The sequence below is a fragment of the Camelus ferus genome, chromosome 10 (genome assembly GCF_009834535.1).
Source record: "Camelus ferus isolate YT-003-E chromosome 10, BCGSAC_Cfer_1.0, whole genome shotgun sequence".
Classification (NCBI taxonomy): Eukaryota; Metazoa; Chordata; class Mammalia; order Artiodactyla; family Camelidae; genus Camelus; species Camelus ferus.
Window position 1 is genome coordinate 39,183,932 of NC_045705.1, and position 19,734 is coordinate 39,203,665.

Genomic DNA, 19,734 nt, shown 5'->3' on the forward strand with positions numbered 1-19,734 from the left:
CCATTTGTAAGCACTTATGACAAAGAGCTGCTAACAATTTGCTGTGTCGTATGGAACAGGGCTGGTGATGTGCCCTCCACTTACATCAGAGGTTCCAGAGACTTGGGTTTAATGAAGATGGCAATGGGATACAGCTGGGCTACTTGTAACCGCTTGATGGCATTTCCTGATACGTCAAGTATACAGTGTTTGCCCTGGAAGAAAGAGAAGGAAAATATGGAGTTAATCCAGAAAGAATGATCAGGATCCAACCAAAAGAAAAAAAAGTTTAAGTATATTTCACAGGAAGGTAAAAGATACCGGATTTCTAAATGTTGAAAAAGAATCTTTGCAAAGCGTAATAGAAGTTGATACACAGGGTTATCACTGCATGCTTGCAATAACTCATGTTTATGAGTCCTTTACAAAGTGCCTGCCACGCGCATAGACACTTCATTTGTGTTATCTCAGTTAACTTTCTTTCCTTAAATAAATACCTGATGCTTTGCACAAGGAAGCTATGTTGCCAGATGTAATATGACTGATTCCATGCTCATGAAACTCTCACGAGCTGTCTCTGAAAACAATTGTCACAAAGGAATTCCGAAATTGTCAGAGAAGAAATTCCATACCCATGAGACACGTATTATCAACCGAATTTTACAGAAGAGAAGATTAAGGCTAACTTGCCCAAAGTCTCGGTGCTAGGAGAACTCAAACCCAAGTCTTGAGCACTGACAGAATTGTTGGTTGTGATAAATAGACAGATACCTCATTGTCTCATCCTGACCAATGTCAAATCTGGAAGAATGGTGATCATGTGCATTTAGAATTATTCCATAAACATCTGCTGGCTGTTTATCTGTATCCGCCTTCGATATGCTCAGCTTAGTATGAAGAGCAAGGACAGACACCTGAGAGTTACCTTAAATAGTTTATCTTAAATGCTGAGAGAGAGGCTTGCATAGTGTATGTAAATTTGTTTGTTAACAAATAAAAACCTTATTACATTATAGCACACCTCATTTAACTTGGCTTCCACTGCAATGAGTGCTCAGAGCAAAGAGTTTGCTCTATAAAGTGTTTCTGGAAAAGTAGGCACATTTGCCACACATCATATTCTACCTCCTGGAGAGAAATGGCTTCATTACTCTGAGGCTCAGAAAACTTTACCCGAGAAAAGAAAAAGCATACTATGCAGATAGAAACTGCCCTAAATCAATAAAAAGGGATAAAAGCTCATCCATAATATCCACATGAAAATGAAAAGAGTCCAGTGAGTACTTGAGCTTTTACAGGAGAAACACACTAAAATGGCCCAAGCCTTTATCACTCAAGGGATAAATTCCAAGTTTGCTATCTGTGAAATGCAGCAGTTACATAAAATGTCAAAATGCAGTTTGATTATTCACTGGCCAGAACATTTCAAGTCAACAAAGTTGGGTCTCTGTGTTCACAGAGGAGAACAGATGCAATTTTCCAGGAAGCTGATTGGAAACAGTATGAAATAGCTAAGGAAGCTAGCTAACTTTCCAGCGAGAGAGAGGAAAAGAGATGCTATATTCTGAGATAGACATTAAAATTTCTTGTTCAGTTTTTTAAACCAGTATATCGAAAAGGGGGGCAATGCTGTGTTAAATCAACCCAACAAATATCACTTACGTAACAAACATGATTGGCTCTTAACTCCTTTTTATTTTTCCTTCTATGAAATTGGTCCTCTGTGTTCACAAGAGATTAGGATCTCTCTTTAGGCAGATCTTAAAGCCACATGCAAGTGCCCTCATATCCTATTCTCTCTTGAACAACTTTCTTATTTCCATGCCCTTGAAATTATCTGTAGGAGGGGAATCGCAGCATCTAAACCTCCCCTAAGTTAGACTATGTGCTGGCAACAGGCTAGGCAGGCCTCCGTATCTGTCTGCCTCTCACCATGAGGACTGCAAGTTTTCAGGGGAATAAAACGTTCACTCCTGCTAATGAAAAGAATTGAGGATCCTCAACTAAACAACCCAGAGTGACAACGTTTTTTAAATAAATTCAATTTTGTGCCAAAGATAACTGAGTCCTGGACAAAGTGAATCTCCATACACTTCAAGCTGTTAATTGCCTTTAGGTTTATAAGCCCCTGTTCCTCTTCCTGGCCCCATCCCAGGTCAGTCAGCATACTTTACCGCGATTAGAACAAAGATTAATGACCTTGCTCTAAAGTGATTCTCTGCTTAGAGGTCTTATAAGGAATATTTAATCAAAATTTACAGCTGAAATCAGGAAAGAGTAATGACCAAAAAATGCAGTTTGCCACCCAGGGAACCTTCTCCAGGGGGAGATGTAAGATGATTGGGGAACATACCCTTTCTGCTACAAATCTCACGGATTGCACACTGGTTCCATATAAGTTGTCATTGTACTGGCCGGCTTCTATAAATTTGTGCTCTTGGATATCTTTCTCCATTTGTTCTCTGGAAATGACAAAGTGATAGTCTCTGCCATCCACCTCGTAGTCACGCTTTGGCCTCGTAGTATCTTTACAGAATGACAAAGGATGAAAATAAGGTCACTTTATCCTCATAGACTTCCTTTACACCTACATTTTTTACACAGCCTAACATAGATATATAAAAATATGTAACATGAAGTACCATGACATAGTAGCAGGTACCAGTCTTAGCCTCCCACTGTAAGCAACTATAAAACTAGACAAAATACATGAAACAGCTATTTTCAGGTATCAGATGACATGCAGTGCAGGCCTGTGATCGTTGAGAGAAGAGAAACACATGAGGGGACTCTGCATTCACTCTACTTCCATTTCCAAATGGAGAGTCTAGAGGTCATATAGTGTGAGGAGATTCTGAAGTGTGCCAGGCTGCACATTTGTTTGAGGCCCTGGAAAGCCCACATTTTAGGAGGTTACACCTAAGTTACTCTAGACCCACCTTTACAAAGTCTAAAACCAACTCACAACTGGAAGAAGCTGATCTGTTAGTATATTACCACCTACCAAAACAGAAACTTAATATTCTATAAAGGAAGATAACAAAATCCAGATGCTCAATAATGTCACATCACAATGTCTAGCACACAATAAAAGACTACAGGATAAGCAAATAAGTAAAAAAAAAAAAAAAAAAAGTCTTATGTGAAAAAAAAATGGATATACAGTATAAATATATTCAGGGATTTCAAAAGATGTAAAATGAGACCATCACAGTGAAGGTGGGACTAAAAGTCGTCAACTCTGACCATAGTTAGGGGTGACTAAACTTCTTGGTAAGAAGAGGAGGGAAAACAATTTATCATTATAAACAACAAAAGTTAAAATATTTTCAATCTTTGACTCAGGTATTCTTTCTAGAAATCTATCTTAAAAATTATCAAAACTTCAGATGAATTTTTATCCTTAAATTTGCTTATTATATTAATTTATAAATGATAAATAATTATAATTGTATTCTAATTGTATAATTCACAATAGTGAAAGGTAGAGAAGAACCAAAATACTCATAAATGAGGAATGAATATGAGATAATAATTTCAAATATTTTATAACATGTTAAATAATACTAAACAAAAAATTGTATGTATTTAATATGTGCCCAATCACAGGAGAAAATGCATGCATAGAAAGAAAGTACAAGTGGAAATCTATGAAAATATTAACAGTGATGTTATCTCTGGGTACTGTGTGGGATTCTGTGTATTTTTTGTCTGCTTGTTTAACTTTCTTTTTAGCATTTTCCAAGTTTTGTGCAATGAACATGTATTGCTTTTCATTAAACAGTGCTATTAATTATAAAAAGAGAAAGAGGAGAGTGTGTAAGGTGGAGGGGAAGTGAAAATGGTGCTTAAGGATTTTTTTTTTCCTTTTCTTTCAAAAGTGGAGGAATAAGCTTGGAGCTGCTATGAATGGTGTAGGGTTTGCCTTGATGGTTTCTATCTGGAGTCTCTCTCAGGATATATTCTGTGGCAAGATCTCTTCCCAGAACCCTTGCAGGGGACAGTTTCACGAAATAACGCAATAGTCCTAATTTCCTCCTGCCCATGTGCTTGCACATGTGCAATTCTTGTTATTTTTCTGTGTGCCTGGTGACATCTGCAGTCCTGAAATGTAAGAGACACTTCAGAGCATAAAGCTTGAAAAATGCAGAATGAGAAAGAAATAGTTGTTGAGATCAGATTTAAGAGCTCAGTGATCTAATAAATGAAAATTTCCTGGTGGGTTTGCCTTCATGCACAGGAAGCATCAAAGCATTTTTGTGTGTCACAGTGGGAGTGGAGACGGAAGTGGGCGAGTGGGGAGTGGGGCAGACAGAACCTCACAGGGCGGGAGGCCCTGGGTGTATCAGAGGGACCAGGAGACCTGGTGATTGGCCACAGTGACAAGAAAGCAGGTTAAAATCTGCAGTGGCCTAGAGGGCAGATGAAAATGTTACATCCTTCTGATCTCGGTCTTCATCCCCCACAACGTCCGAGACTGCTAAGCCCCTCGGGACAGGCTATTTTGTTTTGGATTGACACATGGCCCTATGTCATCCTGAGATGATTTTAATACATGGCTTTGTTTCTGATCGCTCTTATGGTAACCCAGGGTGATCATCAGTTAGATCCATTAAACCTGCAACATGACCTCACTGATCAAGCTTGCTCAAATTGTTGCTACAAAAAAAACAATCACACGTTCTCCAAGCGTCACGTGGCCTAAACGATAAGGTGTTTGGCTGAACTGTTTTTCAGGAATTCGGAGTCAGCTGTGTCCAGTTCGACCTTGAGCTGGCTGAGACTGGCTAAGACCACTGACCCTCCAACTGGGCATGTATGTGCCAGTGTCCACTTGGTGATCTTTTGACACCAGAGGGCCAAAAATTCCACCCTCAGAACATGCTAGGCTGCCATTTTCTGAACATGCATCCCATGAAGAAGCCTGTAGTTTTCTTGCTCCTGTACAGAAAGACAATTATCTCATTTTTTCCTTATTTCCAATCACCCTTCCCCACGCTTCCCACACCTCAGATCACCTTGCGCCTTTATCCCATAAATATTCCTAGCCCCTCGCCTTCGGGGAGGTGAATTTGGGATTCATTCTCCCATCTCCTCACTTGGCCACCTTGTGAATGAATCCTTTCTCTGTTGCAAACCTCGGCATCCTGGCATTTGGCTTGCTGTGCATTGGGCAAACAAACCTGGTTCAGTAACATTATTCTATGGGAAAAGATGCTTCAGTGGCATTTCAACCCATCTGTCAGAGCACACTGATGCCTATCAATGATCCTATGCTAGTTTAAATGCTATGGGAGTTACAAAGGACTCACCCCTGCCTTCTACGGGACCACAGTCAGTTTGGAGAACCTCATTATACTCACTATAGAGAACAATACATGGCAGCATAGATGAAACGTGTTCGGCAGAGAAAATTAGATGCTCAGATAGTAGGTAACTGACGGTATTTGAATCACTGGAGAGAATACTGGAGGAACAGAATTACATTTTATCATCTCAGAAGGAGCCGAGCTTTTTTTCCAGAGAAAAGAGAAATGATACTCACGAGGCACACAGGAGCCAAATTTGTCAGGGAATTCAGATATCAAGTCGTCATTGATGCGATCTTTCATGGGGCCCAGGATAATCACTGGCCGGGTATAGTTTACTGCAGAGACGGAGAGGAAGATGCAGATGAGGAGAAAAGCCTGGAAACCACTGTGATTCTTAAGGCAAAACTGCCTAACGCTAAGAACTGCGAGGGCGTTACTTCGGTGGATGAACTGCCCATACAGCCTTGCACAGGGAAACAGATGTTTAACACTCAGTATCCTGGCTGGGCCTACTTTCTGGAATTTACTAACAGGGAACCGCAAAAGCAGTGTCTGTTAACGAGAAGAAACATTCCAAGGAGCATTGCTTAGTCTTCGGTTATGCCTGCACAATGTCAAAACTACTGGATTTCGTCAATTGAGTGGGAGAAAAAAAGATTCCGAAGTAGCTATTTGCCCATCGTTGGGACAATGACTTTTAAAAGTAATCATTAGCCGCAATGACACCTTATGTTTTTATAATTTCTTTTCTTCAGCTCAAAATACTCTCCATACTCTGCTTGGATTTTCCCAATTCCTCTGTATCAGGGGGTTGGAAGGAACTCTAAAGTTCATTTGGTACAAACGCCTCCTCTGATGCCTGAATTTTCTCGGCAATGCCCTTGTCAGTAGCCATTAGGCTCTGTATAAACTCCTCCCTGGCTTCTGGAGCAGCCCAGGAGACGACTTGCTGGAAATCCCTTCTCAATCCTGAGCTGATGTCCACCTCCCGGGAGGTTTTATCCACGGATCCTGGTGGTGGGGCTCTTTGTGGTTCACATGTGGTCCTTCCCAGTAAGGACCACGCATCGGCAGGGCAGTGCCATCCTCCTGGGAGCTGCCGCTGCCCGTGCGCAGCAGGGAAGTTGTCTGCTTGGTCACGGGGTCAAAGAGAGAGCGGCGTTTGGTCTGGGGCCTGCTGAGTATTAAGGAGTTTACTTTCCTTACTCCTTCACTCTTGCCTTCCTGTAATGGTGTCACCTGTTATGGCCTGGAAAGCAGGAACCAGAGTACGCTGGGAAACTTACTTTCCTGCCTTGTGACAGGCTCATAAGAAAGAATGAAGTCTTCTTGGCCTCCTGAGAAGAGAAGAAAGGAAAATTACAGTGGACTAACAACCTGTCATATACCCCAGCTACAAGCCCTGCTCTGTAACCCCAGAAATAGACCCAGTGCAAGGTTAATCTTCCCTGCTCTCTCCCTCCTTGAACCATTCCCCAAATCACTTCAGCCTCAGAAAACTGTTCCACACTATTCCAGTGTCGGGTGATCGATGGCCAGATCTCTGAGGAGAAGCTGGAGGCTGGCTGCCCGCAGTTCTGCAGGGCGGTGACCTCAGAGATGGCCTTCCGTCTGACATGGAGAAACGGAGCACTGTGGCCTCCCCGCCAGCATTCCTACTTAAAAGGAACCTGCTGAGTTCAAGGAGAGGGTCCAGCCAATAGCTGGCTGCTACACTACCAGAACTTCTGGACCTTTCTATCATCTTCCGTTGTATTCCCTAAAGAAGCACATTGTTCTGCTCATTTCACTTATGAGACAAAAAACATCCTCAGCACACACTCCAGGGTGCTGAGGATTTTACTCTAATGCTAATTCATCAAGAAAATGCTGGGTCAACGAAGAAGATAAAAAATTGAGGAAGACCCTAAATCACTAGTTATAACTGCTGCTAAACTAGCCTTGAAACTTTGGAAAGAGAAGGACAGACACTGCAGCAGAAGGGTCAGCCCCTCCAGTGCCACCTGCTACAAGCTTGATTCGTGGTGAGCCTCAGGTCAACACACAACTGTGGAAAGTACATTGGTTTTAGGCAGTTGTTTTTCTCAGTCATCAATTTTGCCCAGCTGATGATCGAGGCATGAGACGAGCCGTCTACAGCTGCAAACCTCGAAGGCTCTACTCCTGCATTTGCTCTGGGCCCAGGGCCGACGGTCTCCTGGTGGGGCAGCACCTCCCCACCTCTGTGCTTTTCTACAGAGGAGCGTGATAGGAGGTAGTTCTTCCTCAAACCAAAGGGCAAGGGGTCTCGTTGCTTTTTCTCCTCATCACCCCAAAATACACTCACAGTCTGTCAGTGTCACGTGCTCCTACTCCAACAGCCACAGCCTCAGGAGGGTGAGTTAATTTCATAAAAGGAGTTAGTATGACCAACAGTTTTGACAATGACAACTGATTTTGGGAAATTAAGCACTCTACGGATAGAACTGTGCAGTACAGATGCCTTCCCTGGGCGGGGGGGAGTGTCTTGCCTTTTTCAAGCATGAGAAATGGCCTCAGGCCTATATCACATCCTATGTCACCCACAGGCGGGGTCCACGCTCCGAAAAGCACTGCGAGGCTATTTCTGAGCTACTTCCAAAAGCCATGGAGCCTGGGCACTGGTGCTCCATCTGAGTGGAACCTACTATGGAGGCTCCAGAAATGTTCAGGGGATTTTCCCACATCTGGGCAGGGGTTTGGTATGTGAGGAATCAGATTCATGATTTTTTTTTTTATACAGGAAAAAAAAGACTCTCTTTTAATAAATGAAACTACTGAAATGTATAGAGGCTGGGCCAAAAAATAATAAAGGTAGTTGATAGCTAAGCCCCTGTCATCTAAACCCTGAGACATGTAGTGGTCATAGGAATTCTGAAGTTAAGTATAAAAATGGCTGGGGTAAAAGCACAGCTTTAGAGAGCGAAGCACGGCAGACCGACACCGCAAGGTCAGACTAACTTTCAGGGCAGTCCCCATGGGATGATTAACATGTGAGAGGAGAATCCTGACCCTGGGATAACAGAGGGTTTAAACATCAGGGGATACTTAGGCCTCATCTCTAGCCTGGGAACCCCAGACCACAGTTACCACTGTGTCCCTGGTGTTAAACATAAAGAGGCCAGTGAATCTGCATTCTGATTTTAGTGGCAGGAGACAGAATGAGCAGCGAAGCCAAAGATAGGCTCTACTTTGTGTTTCTGTCTATATGCTTTCCTTTCCGGAAGAGCGGCTTTCTCTAAATAAATGTAACACCTCGTGTTCCCACAGAAATCTCTTTCCAAAGGCCTTGCAAATCATGCTGATGGGACATTCTACAAGCAAACCTTAAATAAATTATTTGGTGCCAGTATGTACAACTTGTGATTGAGGAAACTAGGAGAAAGCAACACAGCTTTGATTAACTTTGTTAGGGAGTTCCGTAGTTCTTCATTGAGCCACTGCCTTTTGCATTACTTTCTAACCTACAAGAGGCGCTGGTTCTTGCTCAGAGCAGTAAGACTGGCAGACAGCAGTGACGGCATCCCTACGGCAAGGCCCATCCTGATTCTAAAGACCTGGTGACAACCAGGGACTGTGCGAGGAAGCCCGCAGAGGTGCCACGGCAGCTGGCGTTACGTAATAGCTGTGAACCCAGCGCCTCAAACCAATTTTCACTTTCACGTTCAAGAACAAAAAGCCCTACGAGCAGTGGGAAAGAGACTAAGAAGGGGAGGGAAAAGAGTCACAGCAATGGAGGAAAGCTAATTTGCGTCTGTATAGCACCTTACAGGCAACAGAAGGCTTTCACGGCTGCCGCCTCCTGTTTTTCACAGCCATTTCCTTGGCGACAGGTGCTCTGATGATCTCCACTTTACAGATGAAGAAGCTGAGGCTCAAAGATGGGGCCTGTTTCCTCAGTGAGTAAGTAGTGGAGTCAAGATTTAAAAGCACATCTTTTTGGACTCCTTGCTGAGTATATGGCACTGTCTCAAAAACGCCAGAGATGTAGGACTCTCTGTGGGGGCTGAGACGCAGCGGCAGAACTGACAAACGAGCAAAGGGTGGGTGGCAGAGGGAGGAGCTGAACCCGGGTCAGCTCACTGACAGGCCATAAGGGGCTCCATCTGCAAACACCAACTCTCTCTCTCTCTTTTTTAACATGCTGTTGTGTCATCACCATAAAATAGTCATCCTTACTAGTTTCTCTGTTTTTTTACCCAGGAGGTGTTGGCACCTAGAAATAACAGCTGACACAAGGGGACAAATGATGACTTGGTCTTGTTTTGGCAGCCGTGTGGCAGGAGGCGGGAGAGCGGCGCTGGGGGCGGCCGCCTGCGGCCTGCCGAGTCTTCGCGGAGGCCACTGGAGGCCTCTCCACCAAACGCCGCCTTTACACTGAGGCAAGTCACCACGAGAGGGGATCAGAGTAAGAACCTAACAGGCCCTCCTGAGAGGGAAAAACAGGTGGTTGTTCTGTAGGAATTTTTCAAAACTAGAAAAGAGAAAGGAGGGCAGTGAAGACCAGTGGCAGGATGTCTAATGTTCTAAATGTAACGTTCAGTGCCTGCATCGGCTAAGTATGCAGAATAAACTAGACCTAGTTCCCGAGCCACCCAAGGTTAGCGCTAAGAAAGGGCTTGGAGCTCCCATGGTTCAGAGGTGGAAAGCCTGCAGCACGAGATGCGGCCCCCTCCACACGCATGACGCTTCCAGCACGGCCTGAACTGCTGCTGAGCCTCACTTGGTCTCAACACATTTCAATATGGTTCTTCAGGCAGCTAATACCAGATGGCCCAAGGTGCGATCTGGATTAACATCAGTTTCCCATCTCTCTGCTCTAACTCAAGCTACTCACTTTACAGAGGAGAGAACTGAGGTTCAAAGATGCTCGGTGATTCCTTCACGGTCACATAGTGAATTAGTGATTCAGTGTCTTCATAGGATCTTTAGAAGATGAAAGCACTTACTATGCATGGAGCCCTTAAAATCAGGCCTAGTACAGAGTCACACTATATAAATGTTGCTGCTTGTATTAATTTGATAAGTGGTATGAAATGCTTGAAATGTGCTGGATAAAATGTGAGGACACTTGGATTACAAACTATAGGGAAGAGTGAAAACGCATGAGTTTCAGAATTAAAATATCTCAGCTGGACTTGCATTGCCATCATATCAGTGAGCCAAGTAGCTCTTTGTAGCTCAGCTTCCTCACTGTGGAATGGGGTAGTAATATCAGGTATGTCTCGTATTTTAATTTATCTAATAACAGATATAATAAAAACTGCTTTGTAAAGGCTAAAGAACTAAGGGAAATATAAGGGCTACACTTGAGAAGGGTGGAGAATGGAGAAGATGGGCACCATTTTGACTGATTCCAGAGGGGAAGTCTGAGGTCTACTTGTTTCAGTACCTCAATTACACTTGGATCATTTATTCAAGATTCTTGTTTTGAAAAATCCTACTTAACTGAGGAGCACCAATGGGTTAGAAGAATAATCATCAGCTCCCCTATATCTATAATGAGATGAGAAGCTTTACTGAGCTTTCAGGAAGGCAAGTCTTCAGCTTGTAGAGATTTGCAAGGTCTTCATTACAGCTACTTGGTCCTTACTGCCTCCGTATATAAGGGCAAATGAAAGGGATACAAAACAACCACAAACTGCACTTTAGCTAGCGCACTCTGAACCTCAGTGTAGCTGGACTTTGAGCATCTTTGAACCCCATATAGCTGAAATTAGGAGAAAATTATTCTGTAATTCTTGAGATGGTGCTGCAAAGGTCTGAGCTATTTATTAGAAATAGAGGTTTGGGTAAACTCGTATGTGTCTAACTCGGAAAACATATGAGGCTTTCAGGTAAGGCTGGCACAATGTGTAACTCCAGAATGCAGTGTGAATGGTGCCCTCTGGAGCTGTGAAACACAGGAGCCTGGGCTTTTGTTTCTAACTGCTGATCATTTTTTTTTTAGCCATTTGTCCCCAAATGCACGTGGAATGGTTCTAAGAGTAAAAAATTAAACCTGGACATGAGTGAAAAAGGGCCTTTTTTGCATTTGTTTCTACTGCTATTCACAAAACATAAAAGTTAGTCATAATTATAGCAAAAGCCAGGAATTCAATAGCAAATTTCAATCTGCTTTGATTTCAAAATGGCACTTTTTAGAAATCAGGTCTGTCCCAGGCCTCTGTGTCTTTTGTCATGCTGCTGCCCTTACTGGAAAGGCAACTTATGGAGCTGGCCAGTGCCTCATCTTCGCAAAGCTCAGCTCAAAGCCTCCTTCCTCTTTGAAATCATCTCTGAAGCCCTACCACTCTTGGGCCAGACTTATTCTAGAAACAGCCACCAATGGGTGGCTCTCTGTCTCTCTCATTGTATGTGTGCTGAGTTCCAGAGTTTGTTGAGATTCATCTTGGGTCTTAAGATGCCTGTTAGAGAGCATGACATATAGTGGATGCTGAATGAACTAATGCATATTCCTCTGTAATTCTGCATATTGCCATCCTGGAGAAAGAAATACCATTTTTTCCCTCTAAGCTATGACTAAGGCTCTACTTTCTTTCATTTGTAAAGAAAGCAATCTGAGTGGCTGACTTTCTGTTCCCTCAGATGAGACTCAAACCAGTAGAGACGATCAGGCCTCACATTTTCTCTAGGAATATTGTAGAGTCCAGTTCCAACTCTTCTCTCTTCTCATAGATAATTCAAGCTGCCTGCAATGTTTCCGTTATTCATTCAACAAACATTCAAAGGTACCTACTATTTGAGAGTGAAAAGAATTATGGATGTCATCTTGGAGCACTGTAATCAAAAACCTGTCAAGCAGCTGAGGGCCTTGATGTAATTTTTGTAACTTAATAATCCTGAGAAGAACATTCCCATTTCTGAAGGAGAAGAGAAGGACCTCTGAAATATTCTAAAAAGGATTTCCAAAGGAAAAGGTAGTTCTTACGTACTTTCCATAAAAGGGATTGAAAGAACAAGATTAAGATGTTTTCCCTTTCTGTACCTGGGTGTACCAAATGGAAGTGTAACCCTTAAAAATCAAAAACTGAACATCAAAGAAACTAGTGCCATGGATCTCCATGAAACCCAACAAATGAGTTATATTTTTCCTTACACTAAATTACAGGTATCTCAGGCATCAGGAAGACAATCTTTGGTCACTTCTTAACCAGGTCTCTTTGTTTTAAAAACAAATGAAAGATGGGGAGGCAAACATTTTCCCAATTTGGGATAATCATAATTTTAAGAGTCGGAAGAATGTAAAAATGTTAGAGATCATGTTGAGGACAAGATCCCTTTTATTCTTTTGGTCAATAGGACTTGCCACTCTGTTGAGGAAGAAAATAAGGGGTTTTTAATATTATTTGGTTGATCAAGGATCTCACCACAATTTTTTTCCTTTCATTCTGTGGTGTATTTCAACTTCCTCCTCTGGCCCCTACCTCCTCCATCTGTCATCTTTCCTCTTAGTGTTTTTTTCCCCCCTATTTTTCTACCAATCTGATTATCCAAAGCCTTTCTCAAGATTCAAATTGAATTTGTCATACTCCAAGAACAGGATCTGACACTTCACCTCAAAAAAGGCATGGTTTTGGAAAGTACCATGCTGTAATGGAGAAAAACCAAAACAAAAAACAAACAAAAGCTAGTCTATCTTTCTATTCTAGTTTTCAATTAGTACAATATTCAAGCAAAAACCAAACAAACAAAACCCCCTAAAGACACAAAAAACTCTCCAATCAGTTTCTGCTTTGGTAGCAGAGGGTCATAGGTATTGGGCCTGCAATTTTCTAATATCCTCAGCAAATGCTCTTTGAGTAACCCATTTCACTAAAGACTACAAATAAATATTACAGAAATTGCGAGGATCCCAGCAGTAATATGTACTTATTTTAGTCACCAAAAACCAGTAAGTGGTAAGAAACCACAAGAGCAGTTAAAAAGGATGTGCTTGGCATTCGGTGAATATTTTTATACTCTAAGCAAATGGCTTGAGATGACCAAACAAAAACCAGAAATAAATTTTAAATAGTTACCTACCTTTTCAGTTAAGCTTTCTGATCCATGATTTGTTCATTTTTAAACAAAAAGTGAGTTCCTTCAACATTAGAGGATGAAACTTTTTCATCTCTTCCCAACCATCAAAATATAAAGTTAGATATAACATAGTATCTACCTTAAAATACTAATCAGGGAGAGAAGAGATATACAAGGTTCATGCTCGATTTAAAAGGAACACAATAATTTATCAAGATTTCTCTTGTAAAGGGGAGCCAGGAACAGAAAGGAAAAGGCAAAATGAGAAGAAAAATAAAACCATGATGACTTTTCAACCTTTCTGCAAGAAGTTTAAATTATTTTGAGGGACACAATGTCAAAATCCACCAGGCTGAACTTTCCTCCCACCTTCTCTGGGAGAATTGCACCACCAGGTCACAGCCAGCTGAGGTTGGAATCATTTATTAGCAAGAATGTGCCCACTCGCACAAATCATGAGTCCACCAATGGCTCTAGTGTCTTTTGTATCTTTCCACATCAAATGATGATTTCGTTTCAAGCCATTTGCTTTGGATGAGGATGGTAAAGGGCAGTGATTGAAAAACAATGACAGCAAAAATCTGACATGACCACCACAGGCAAGGGGGCAATTGCAAAGAAAAGAACCACAAACCAAAGCAATAACTTACGGTAGCTACTTTCGCTATCGCTGGCATTAGAAGACACATGTTCTGCAAGAACAGCACAGCAAATTAAAGAGATACCAAGCATTGGAGAGCAGCCAGAACTTAAAGGAACACCATGCAAGGCTACTAGAAACGTGAGCGAAGGCAAGTTAAGAGGCCGCAGAAGAGACGCATTAAGAAAACTCGGGTAAGATGAAGATGAAAACTTTATCTCCATTTTCCAGGAAGCTACTACTTGACTGCTGTGTCTTTTTCCCAAACAGGAAAGTATGTTTAATTACAAAAAATGCATACTGTCCATCTAAGTACTTTTCTTTTCATAAATATTTTGACTAATTCATGTAGCTTTGATTTTCCAGATTCTTGTTACTAGAGGTCAATTTATCTCAATTGGATGCTCTTGACTATGAATTCAGGAGCTTCTGACATGCAGGGAGGGATGTTTTCTTGCAGGCTTTTTGTTTCTCTGTTTTGCCTTTAGGTGTTTTGCAGGAACACTGCGTTTCAAACTGCCAGTTGATCCTTGGAATCCTTGGAATTTTATTTCTATTTAAATACTTTGTAAACTAATTGGCAAGATGAAAGATATCGCTGAACATCTGTCCTGCATCATGAGTGTGGAGAAATTCTTGGAGGAAGAAATGAGTCACTGAAAAATGTTTGATGAATCAGTTCAATATTTCTTTGCTTTAATTTAAGATTCTTGCTTGGATAGCAATTAGGTTCTGAAGGAATGGAACAGGCAGGAGATGAATGGTCTGATACCCAGTGCAGGTCCTGGCACGAAGTATGTTTTTAATTCATGTTGAATGACTGTACAAGTATACAGTGATATTTCAAACTTTTTTTTCATAAAAATACAATTTAGCTAGCATAACAGAGATATATTGGTTATGTGTCAGAATTGGAGCTTTTATTTCCAAAATCATTTCCTTTCATTTATACTATTTAAGTTATAGAAGATAAATTCATCAACTTATCAACTTCTTTGTATATCAGGCTAATTGAATAAAGAATATGTGGCTATTTGATTTCTGAAGCCCATTAGCAATAACTTCAGCTTTAAAAAAGTGACAACTATCAGACATTTTTAGAAAAAAGGAAAAGAATATATAACATTATTCTCTAACGGTAAAAAAAAAAAAAGAGTGCTTTAAAATGTATTTGCTATTATAGATTTTTGCCAATTGGATGGATTAGTTTTAGTTTTTTAGCTTCATTAGGTACAACTGACAAATGAAACTGTAATGTATTTTAAAGTGAACTATGTGATGATCTGTTGATACACGTGAAGATTGTGAAAGGACTCTCACTACTGAGTTAGTTAATGGATGGATTAGTTCTATAGCATAAAACTAATGAAAACCAAAGCATGGGTTAAATTCGCCCGAATCATTTTTCTCTGTATTGGTGTTTGACCAGAACTGTATTGCTCATTTAGGTACACAAGTTACAAGTGCAAAGGGGCACTTGGGAAAGAAGTGTGGATGAATCAGTGCAAATTTGTTTTTAGTTACTGAAAAGTCAAAGTACACACCCAATATTGGTACATCTTCGTGTGAGTGATTATCAGGTACCTTGAAATGAAGATGACAGGTTTTTCTTGTTTTTGATTTTTATAAAAACTATATTATTATTTATTATTTACTAAGAATAATCTAAAATGAAGCTATACTATAGAAAAATCTAGAACCATGTGGTGTTTTATTTAACGACCAATCTCTTTTAACATCAAGATATTGTTTAACAGAATTTTTGTGTTTTGTAGGTAAAAAGAAATTTAAAATATGGTCCGGCTAAAGTCCAAATTATGGCTACCAATAGCACTAATTGGCAAATCACTTTACCTAGTGAAATCTGCTCAGTTTTTAAAGAGCAAAAAACCTCTGCACATTCTGGATTTAAAAGGGGGTCACTTCTATATTTGACTGTCCAGTAGCAACTACCTTTTAGTGATGTTCATTTATTAATAATATATTAAAATACTACTCATCCCCACTCAGTTGAAAATTTGGAAATTCTCTCTGGTGATACTTGATACTATCCAGATAATGTTGAAATCAGTATTTGAACTTCAGCCACTAATTTAGGAAAAATCTCACGACATATTCCATGTAGAGACTCAAAGATAAAGTTTTCATCTTTAAGGAGATCAGCAGTTACTCTTGATCAGATTTTCTTTTCTAAATATGCATATCTAAAAAAAAAAGTCCAAATTAACAATTTGAAGGATGAAGGGTATCATTATGCAGGGTTATATAACCAGCTCTTGAAAACAAAGTCCAGCTCAATGTTATTTTGCTTTATAGCAACGGAATGAACAGCTTCTAAAAATATTGCCCATAGCTGTTAAAGTAAAACAAAACAAAGAAAAATGCACATGTGACACAGCTGCAAAAGACACAAAGCTCTGTTCTGATTTCATTGGTGCCTATAAGGTGGAGTTAGTATTAAAGAGAAAAATCATACTAAAGTATATTAATACACAGGATTATTATTTTTAATACTCAGTGCAATGAGACAGACTAAAGGCATTAATAACTGGAAATTACAAAAGTTTAATATATTTTTAACGTCCCATTCTACACTATAAAGTGAAGCTCTGATTATGCAATGCAGCTAACAAATCACTGATGGAAAAACATATTAACACATATCTAAAACTTTATCATACAAACGTTTCAAGCAGGATCACTGCAAGTCAGAAAAAAAAAATCGTTCAAAGTTAATAGCAAAGAATTATTCATGGAAGATCAAAGAGCTTAATATTTACTTTTTGAGAATGCATGTTCCTTTTGACGACAAAATAGCTCCTTTACTAATAGCAAAGTACAACCCAGTTACGGAATTTGGCAAGATCATTAAATATGTCTGGGTGAAAAGCCAGAAGAACATAAAGTACGTTTCTGCTTTCCTGTTGTAGAACATTTAGCTCGCCCTTTCTTTCAACATGGCTTCTTGCTCTCTGGGAGGTATTAGGCGGCAGAGCAAGGGATGCCACGGTTGGCACTGGGACCATGTTTGCTCAGTCATAGCACACGGTCAGAAAGGGAAGGTGTGAACTGCAACAGAAGTTACAGTGCCTGACACAGTTTGCTTTTCAATGCTGACATGCAGAACAAAACGGTTGAAAATTACTTTGTAGGAGCATTCACAGCTAGGTAACAAATAAAACTCGTATCTTGTGCATGCTAGGAGTGAAAGGCCCTCAAGAAAAGGAACAAAAGCCAAACTCAAAAGGAAAGAAAAAGAAAAGAAAAGTTACAGTGACCATTCCTGGGAACTTACTCAGAGTCTTTGTTCCATAACCGTCGTCACCTAATCCGGGGATGTCCTGCATGGAAGTCCCCAGAGAGAGCAATGAGAGAGGGAGAACAGCCACGGAAGAGGAAGGAAGAAGTCAGTGGAGTTGAAATGGATACTACCATGACAGACCGTGTTGCCTGAGCAATCTGGATCCCGCACTTTCTTCTTCAGAAACAACTTTCACCCCAAACTCCTGGGCTGAGATTCAAGGCTTCGTAAAGCAACTCCCAAGGTTTAAGCAGAAGATTTTTACCGAAAAAGAAAAAGTCAGCAAACGCCATTTTTGCCCACTGTCAATATTGCCACAGCCACATACCACGGAGAGCAACAATCCACTCCGAGTTTCATGGCCAATTCTTAGATTGAGCATCTACCCAATACAAGCTCGCTGCTCAGTAAGTGTTTAATATTTGCTGGGAGGGAAGGAGTGAACAAATGCTAGTAAGCGACACAGGAACTTTACTTGCTCCCAATTAGCTAGCATTCAAAAAAAAAAAAAAATCTGTGGCAATGGAATCCAATATTTCTGTCCAGAAAAGAATTTGTCTCAAGCCCTTAGAGAGTTGCACGATAGAAAAGGCAAACCAGACCCAGTCCTGGTCACAGGTAAGTGCTGTTTGGACGCAAAGTCCCCACTTGGTTAGGTCCCTCTCCAATGCGTTTTGCAAAGAAGAGCTCCATCCAGGGAAGGATCCAGACTGCAGCCAAACACTGGTCACAGTAGTAAGCCCTGACCTGCCTGCCTGCCGTGTTTGTTTGCCTAGGCGTGTGGCGTGGGGGAGCCTACATCATGCGTGTTGCCCGTGAAGGATTTTTTTTTTTCTCTTGTGTTGCAGGTGACATTCTCTTCGAGAATCTACTTACGTTCAGGATCACTGGTTTCCTGCTCACTCTGCTCCTTGCTCTTGTAGAATGGGAATTTTCGTGAAAAGATGAAGCTCTTTTTACGCTTGTCATTGAATGACTGTGAAGGAGAAAAGGCATGGGGCAAAAACAGGGGACGTCTAATTGTTGTCACACTCATGCTGACAAAACAACTAGTTTGTAAAAGCAGAGAGAGCTGTAGTGACGCAAGTGGGTAGTCTAAAGGGCTGTGGGAGGGTCCCTAAAGGCAGATTTTGGTTTCCAGGAGTGTAAATTCTGAATAATGACACCTTGGAAAAATTATCTCCTAATTAAAAGACTAGTTGCAGATAAATTACAATGTAGGAAATGAGTATTAAATTTAGGAAGCAGAGGACTCAGTCTCTGTCTGGCTCTGTAACTTGCTAGTTTATCACCTTAGACAGGTAACTGAATCCTCTGAACCTCAGTATCTTCTTCATCTGCATAATGAGAATCATGCTATCAGATCTTAGGTTGTGAGACTCATCTCAAGCAGTATAAACAGAAAGTGCTATACAGAGGTCATCTTTATCATCATCATTATCAGGAGGTAGAAAAGACTTTACTAGAGACACTAGGCACATCAGTGTCTAGACATCTTTTTTAAAAACTTGTTTTTTTTTAATGGAGGTCCTGGGGACTGAACCCAGGACCTTGCGCATGCTAAGCACATGCTCTACCACTGAGCCCTACCCTCACTCCCCTGGATGTCTTTTTAAATAACTTGAATTTGAGTTACTTCAGCTTGAATTTAATGAAAACCTCACAGAGATATGTGTAGAATTATGATATATGATAATTATAGTTCACACACAGATATTAGATAATTATAGTATTATATTTTCATTCAAAAGAGATTTTAAAGATAATTGAGCTCCAAGCCCTCAATTGTGGACAGGGGGCCAGAGGCATAGAGAGGTTGAGTCCCTTGCCAATATCGCAGAGCTAGTTGGTGACAGTCAGGACACCATCAACCAAAATCTATTAAAAATTCTGCTAAAGAGTTATTAACTTGATATTTACTCAGGCAAGTAGATATAACAACTACTTATCTATATACTGATTGATAAGAAATAATGGAAGAAAGACTGTTTTTAAAAATGTAAACCATTCCCTTAGCTCAAATGAGGTTGAGTTAAAAATAATGCAGACAGACGTAACAGAATACATATATTAGAACTTATTCACTCAAGTCAATATCAGATATTTGCCTAGAAGACTCCTCAAGAAAATGTCACTGATTCCCAATTGTTGCTGTCATACCAATGTTTTCTGGGGCTCTTCTTTGAGAAATGTGTTCACTGTCATTTTATAAGCTATGAGCCATGCAAGTCTTGGTAATTTCATATTTACACCCAACTTAAAAAATATGTTTTGCCAGCTTCTTTGGCTCTGAGGGTCTGTCTCCAAGGGACAAGATTTGTTACCACACAGGTATTAAAATGAATGTGCCAGAGACTCCGGTAATTTGACAAGGGGTATTCTAAAACAGTTTTAGCAATGACAGCTGGTAGGAATACACGTAGAGCCAGCAAGGTGACTACTTGGAAGGAACAATACTTGTT

General features: G+C 40.7%; 1 protein-coding gene across 25 annotated transcripts in view; it reads right to left on the reverse strand.

Annotated features, from left to right (window-relative positions):
- The window catches only part of DLG2 (discs large MAGUK scaffold protein 2), a 1,704,777-nt gene that overhangs the window by 11,943 nt on the left and 1,673,100 nt on the right, over nt 1–19,734 (reverse strand). For 18 of the 25 annotated variants that reach the window (XM_032488771.1, XM_032488765.1, XM_032488764.1 and 15 more), the window contains 5 exons: nt 18,149–18,248; nt 6,578–6,628; nt 5,525–5,626; nt 2,333–2,505; nt 85–194 (listed from right to left, as the gene is read on the reverse strand). In XM_032488771.1, coding sequence (XP_032344662.1) covers nt 85–194; nt 2,333–2,505; nt 5,525–5,626; nt 6,578–6,628; nt 18,149–18,248 — 536 coding nt within the window. Of the gene's footprint in view, nt 1–84; nt 195–2,332; nt 2,506–5,524; nt 5,627–6,577; nt 6,629–17,266; nt 17,313–18,148; nt 18,249–19,734 lie in introns of all 25 variants that reach the window. The other 7 variants (XM_032488772.1, XM_032488766.1, XM_032488778.1 and 4 more) reach the window with 1 other exon arrangement.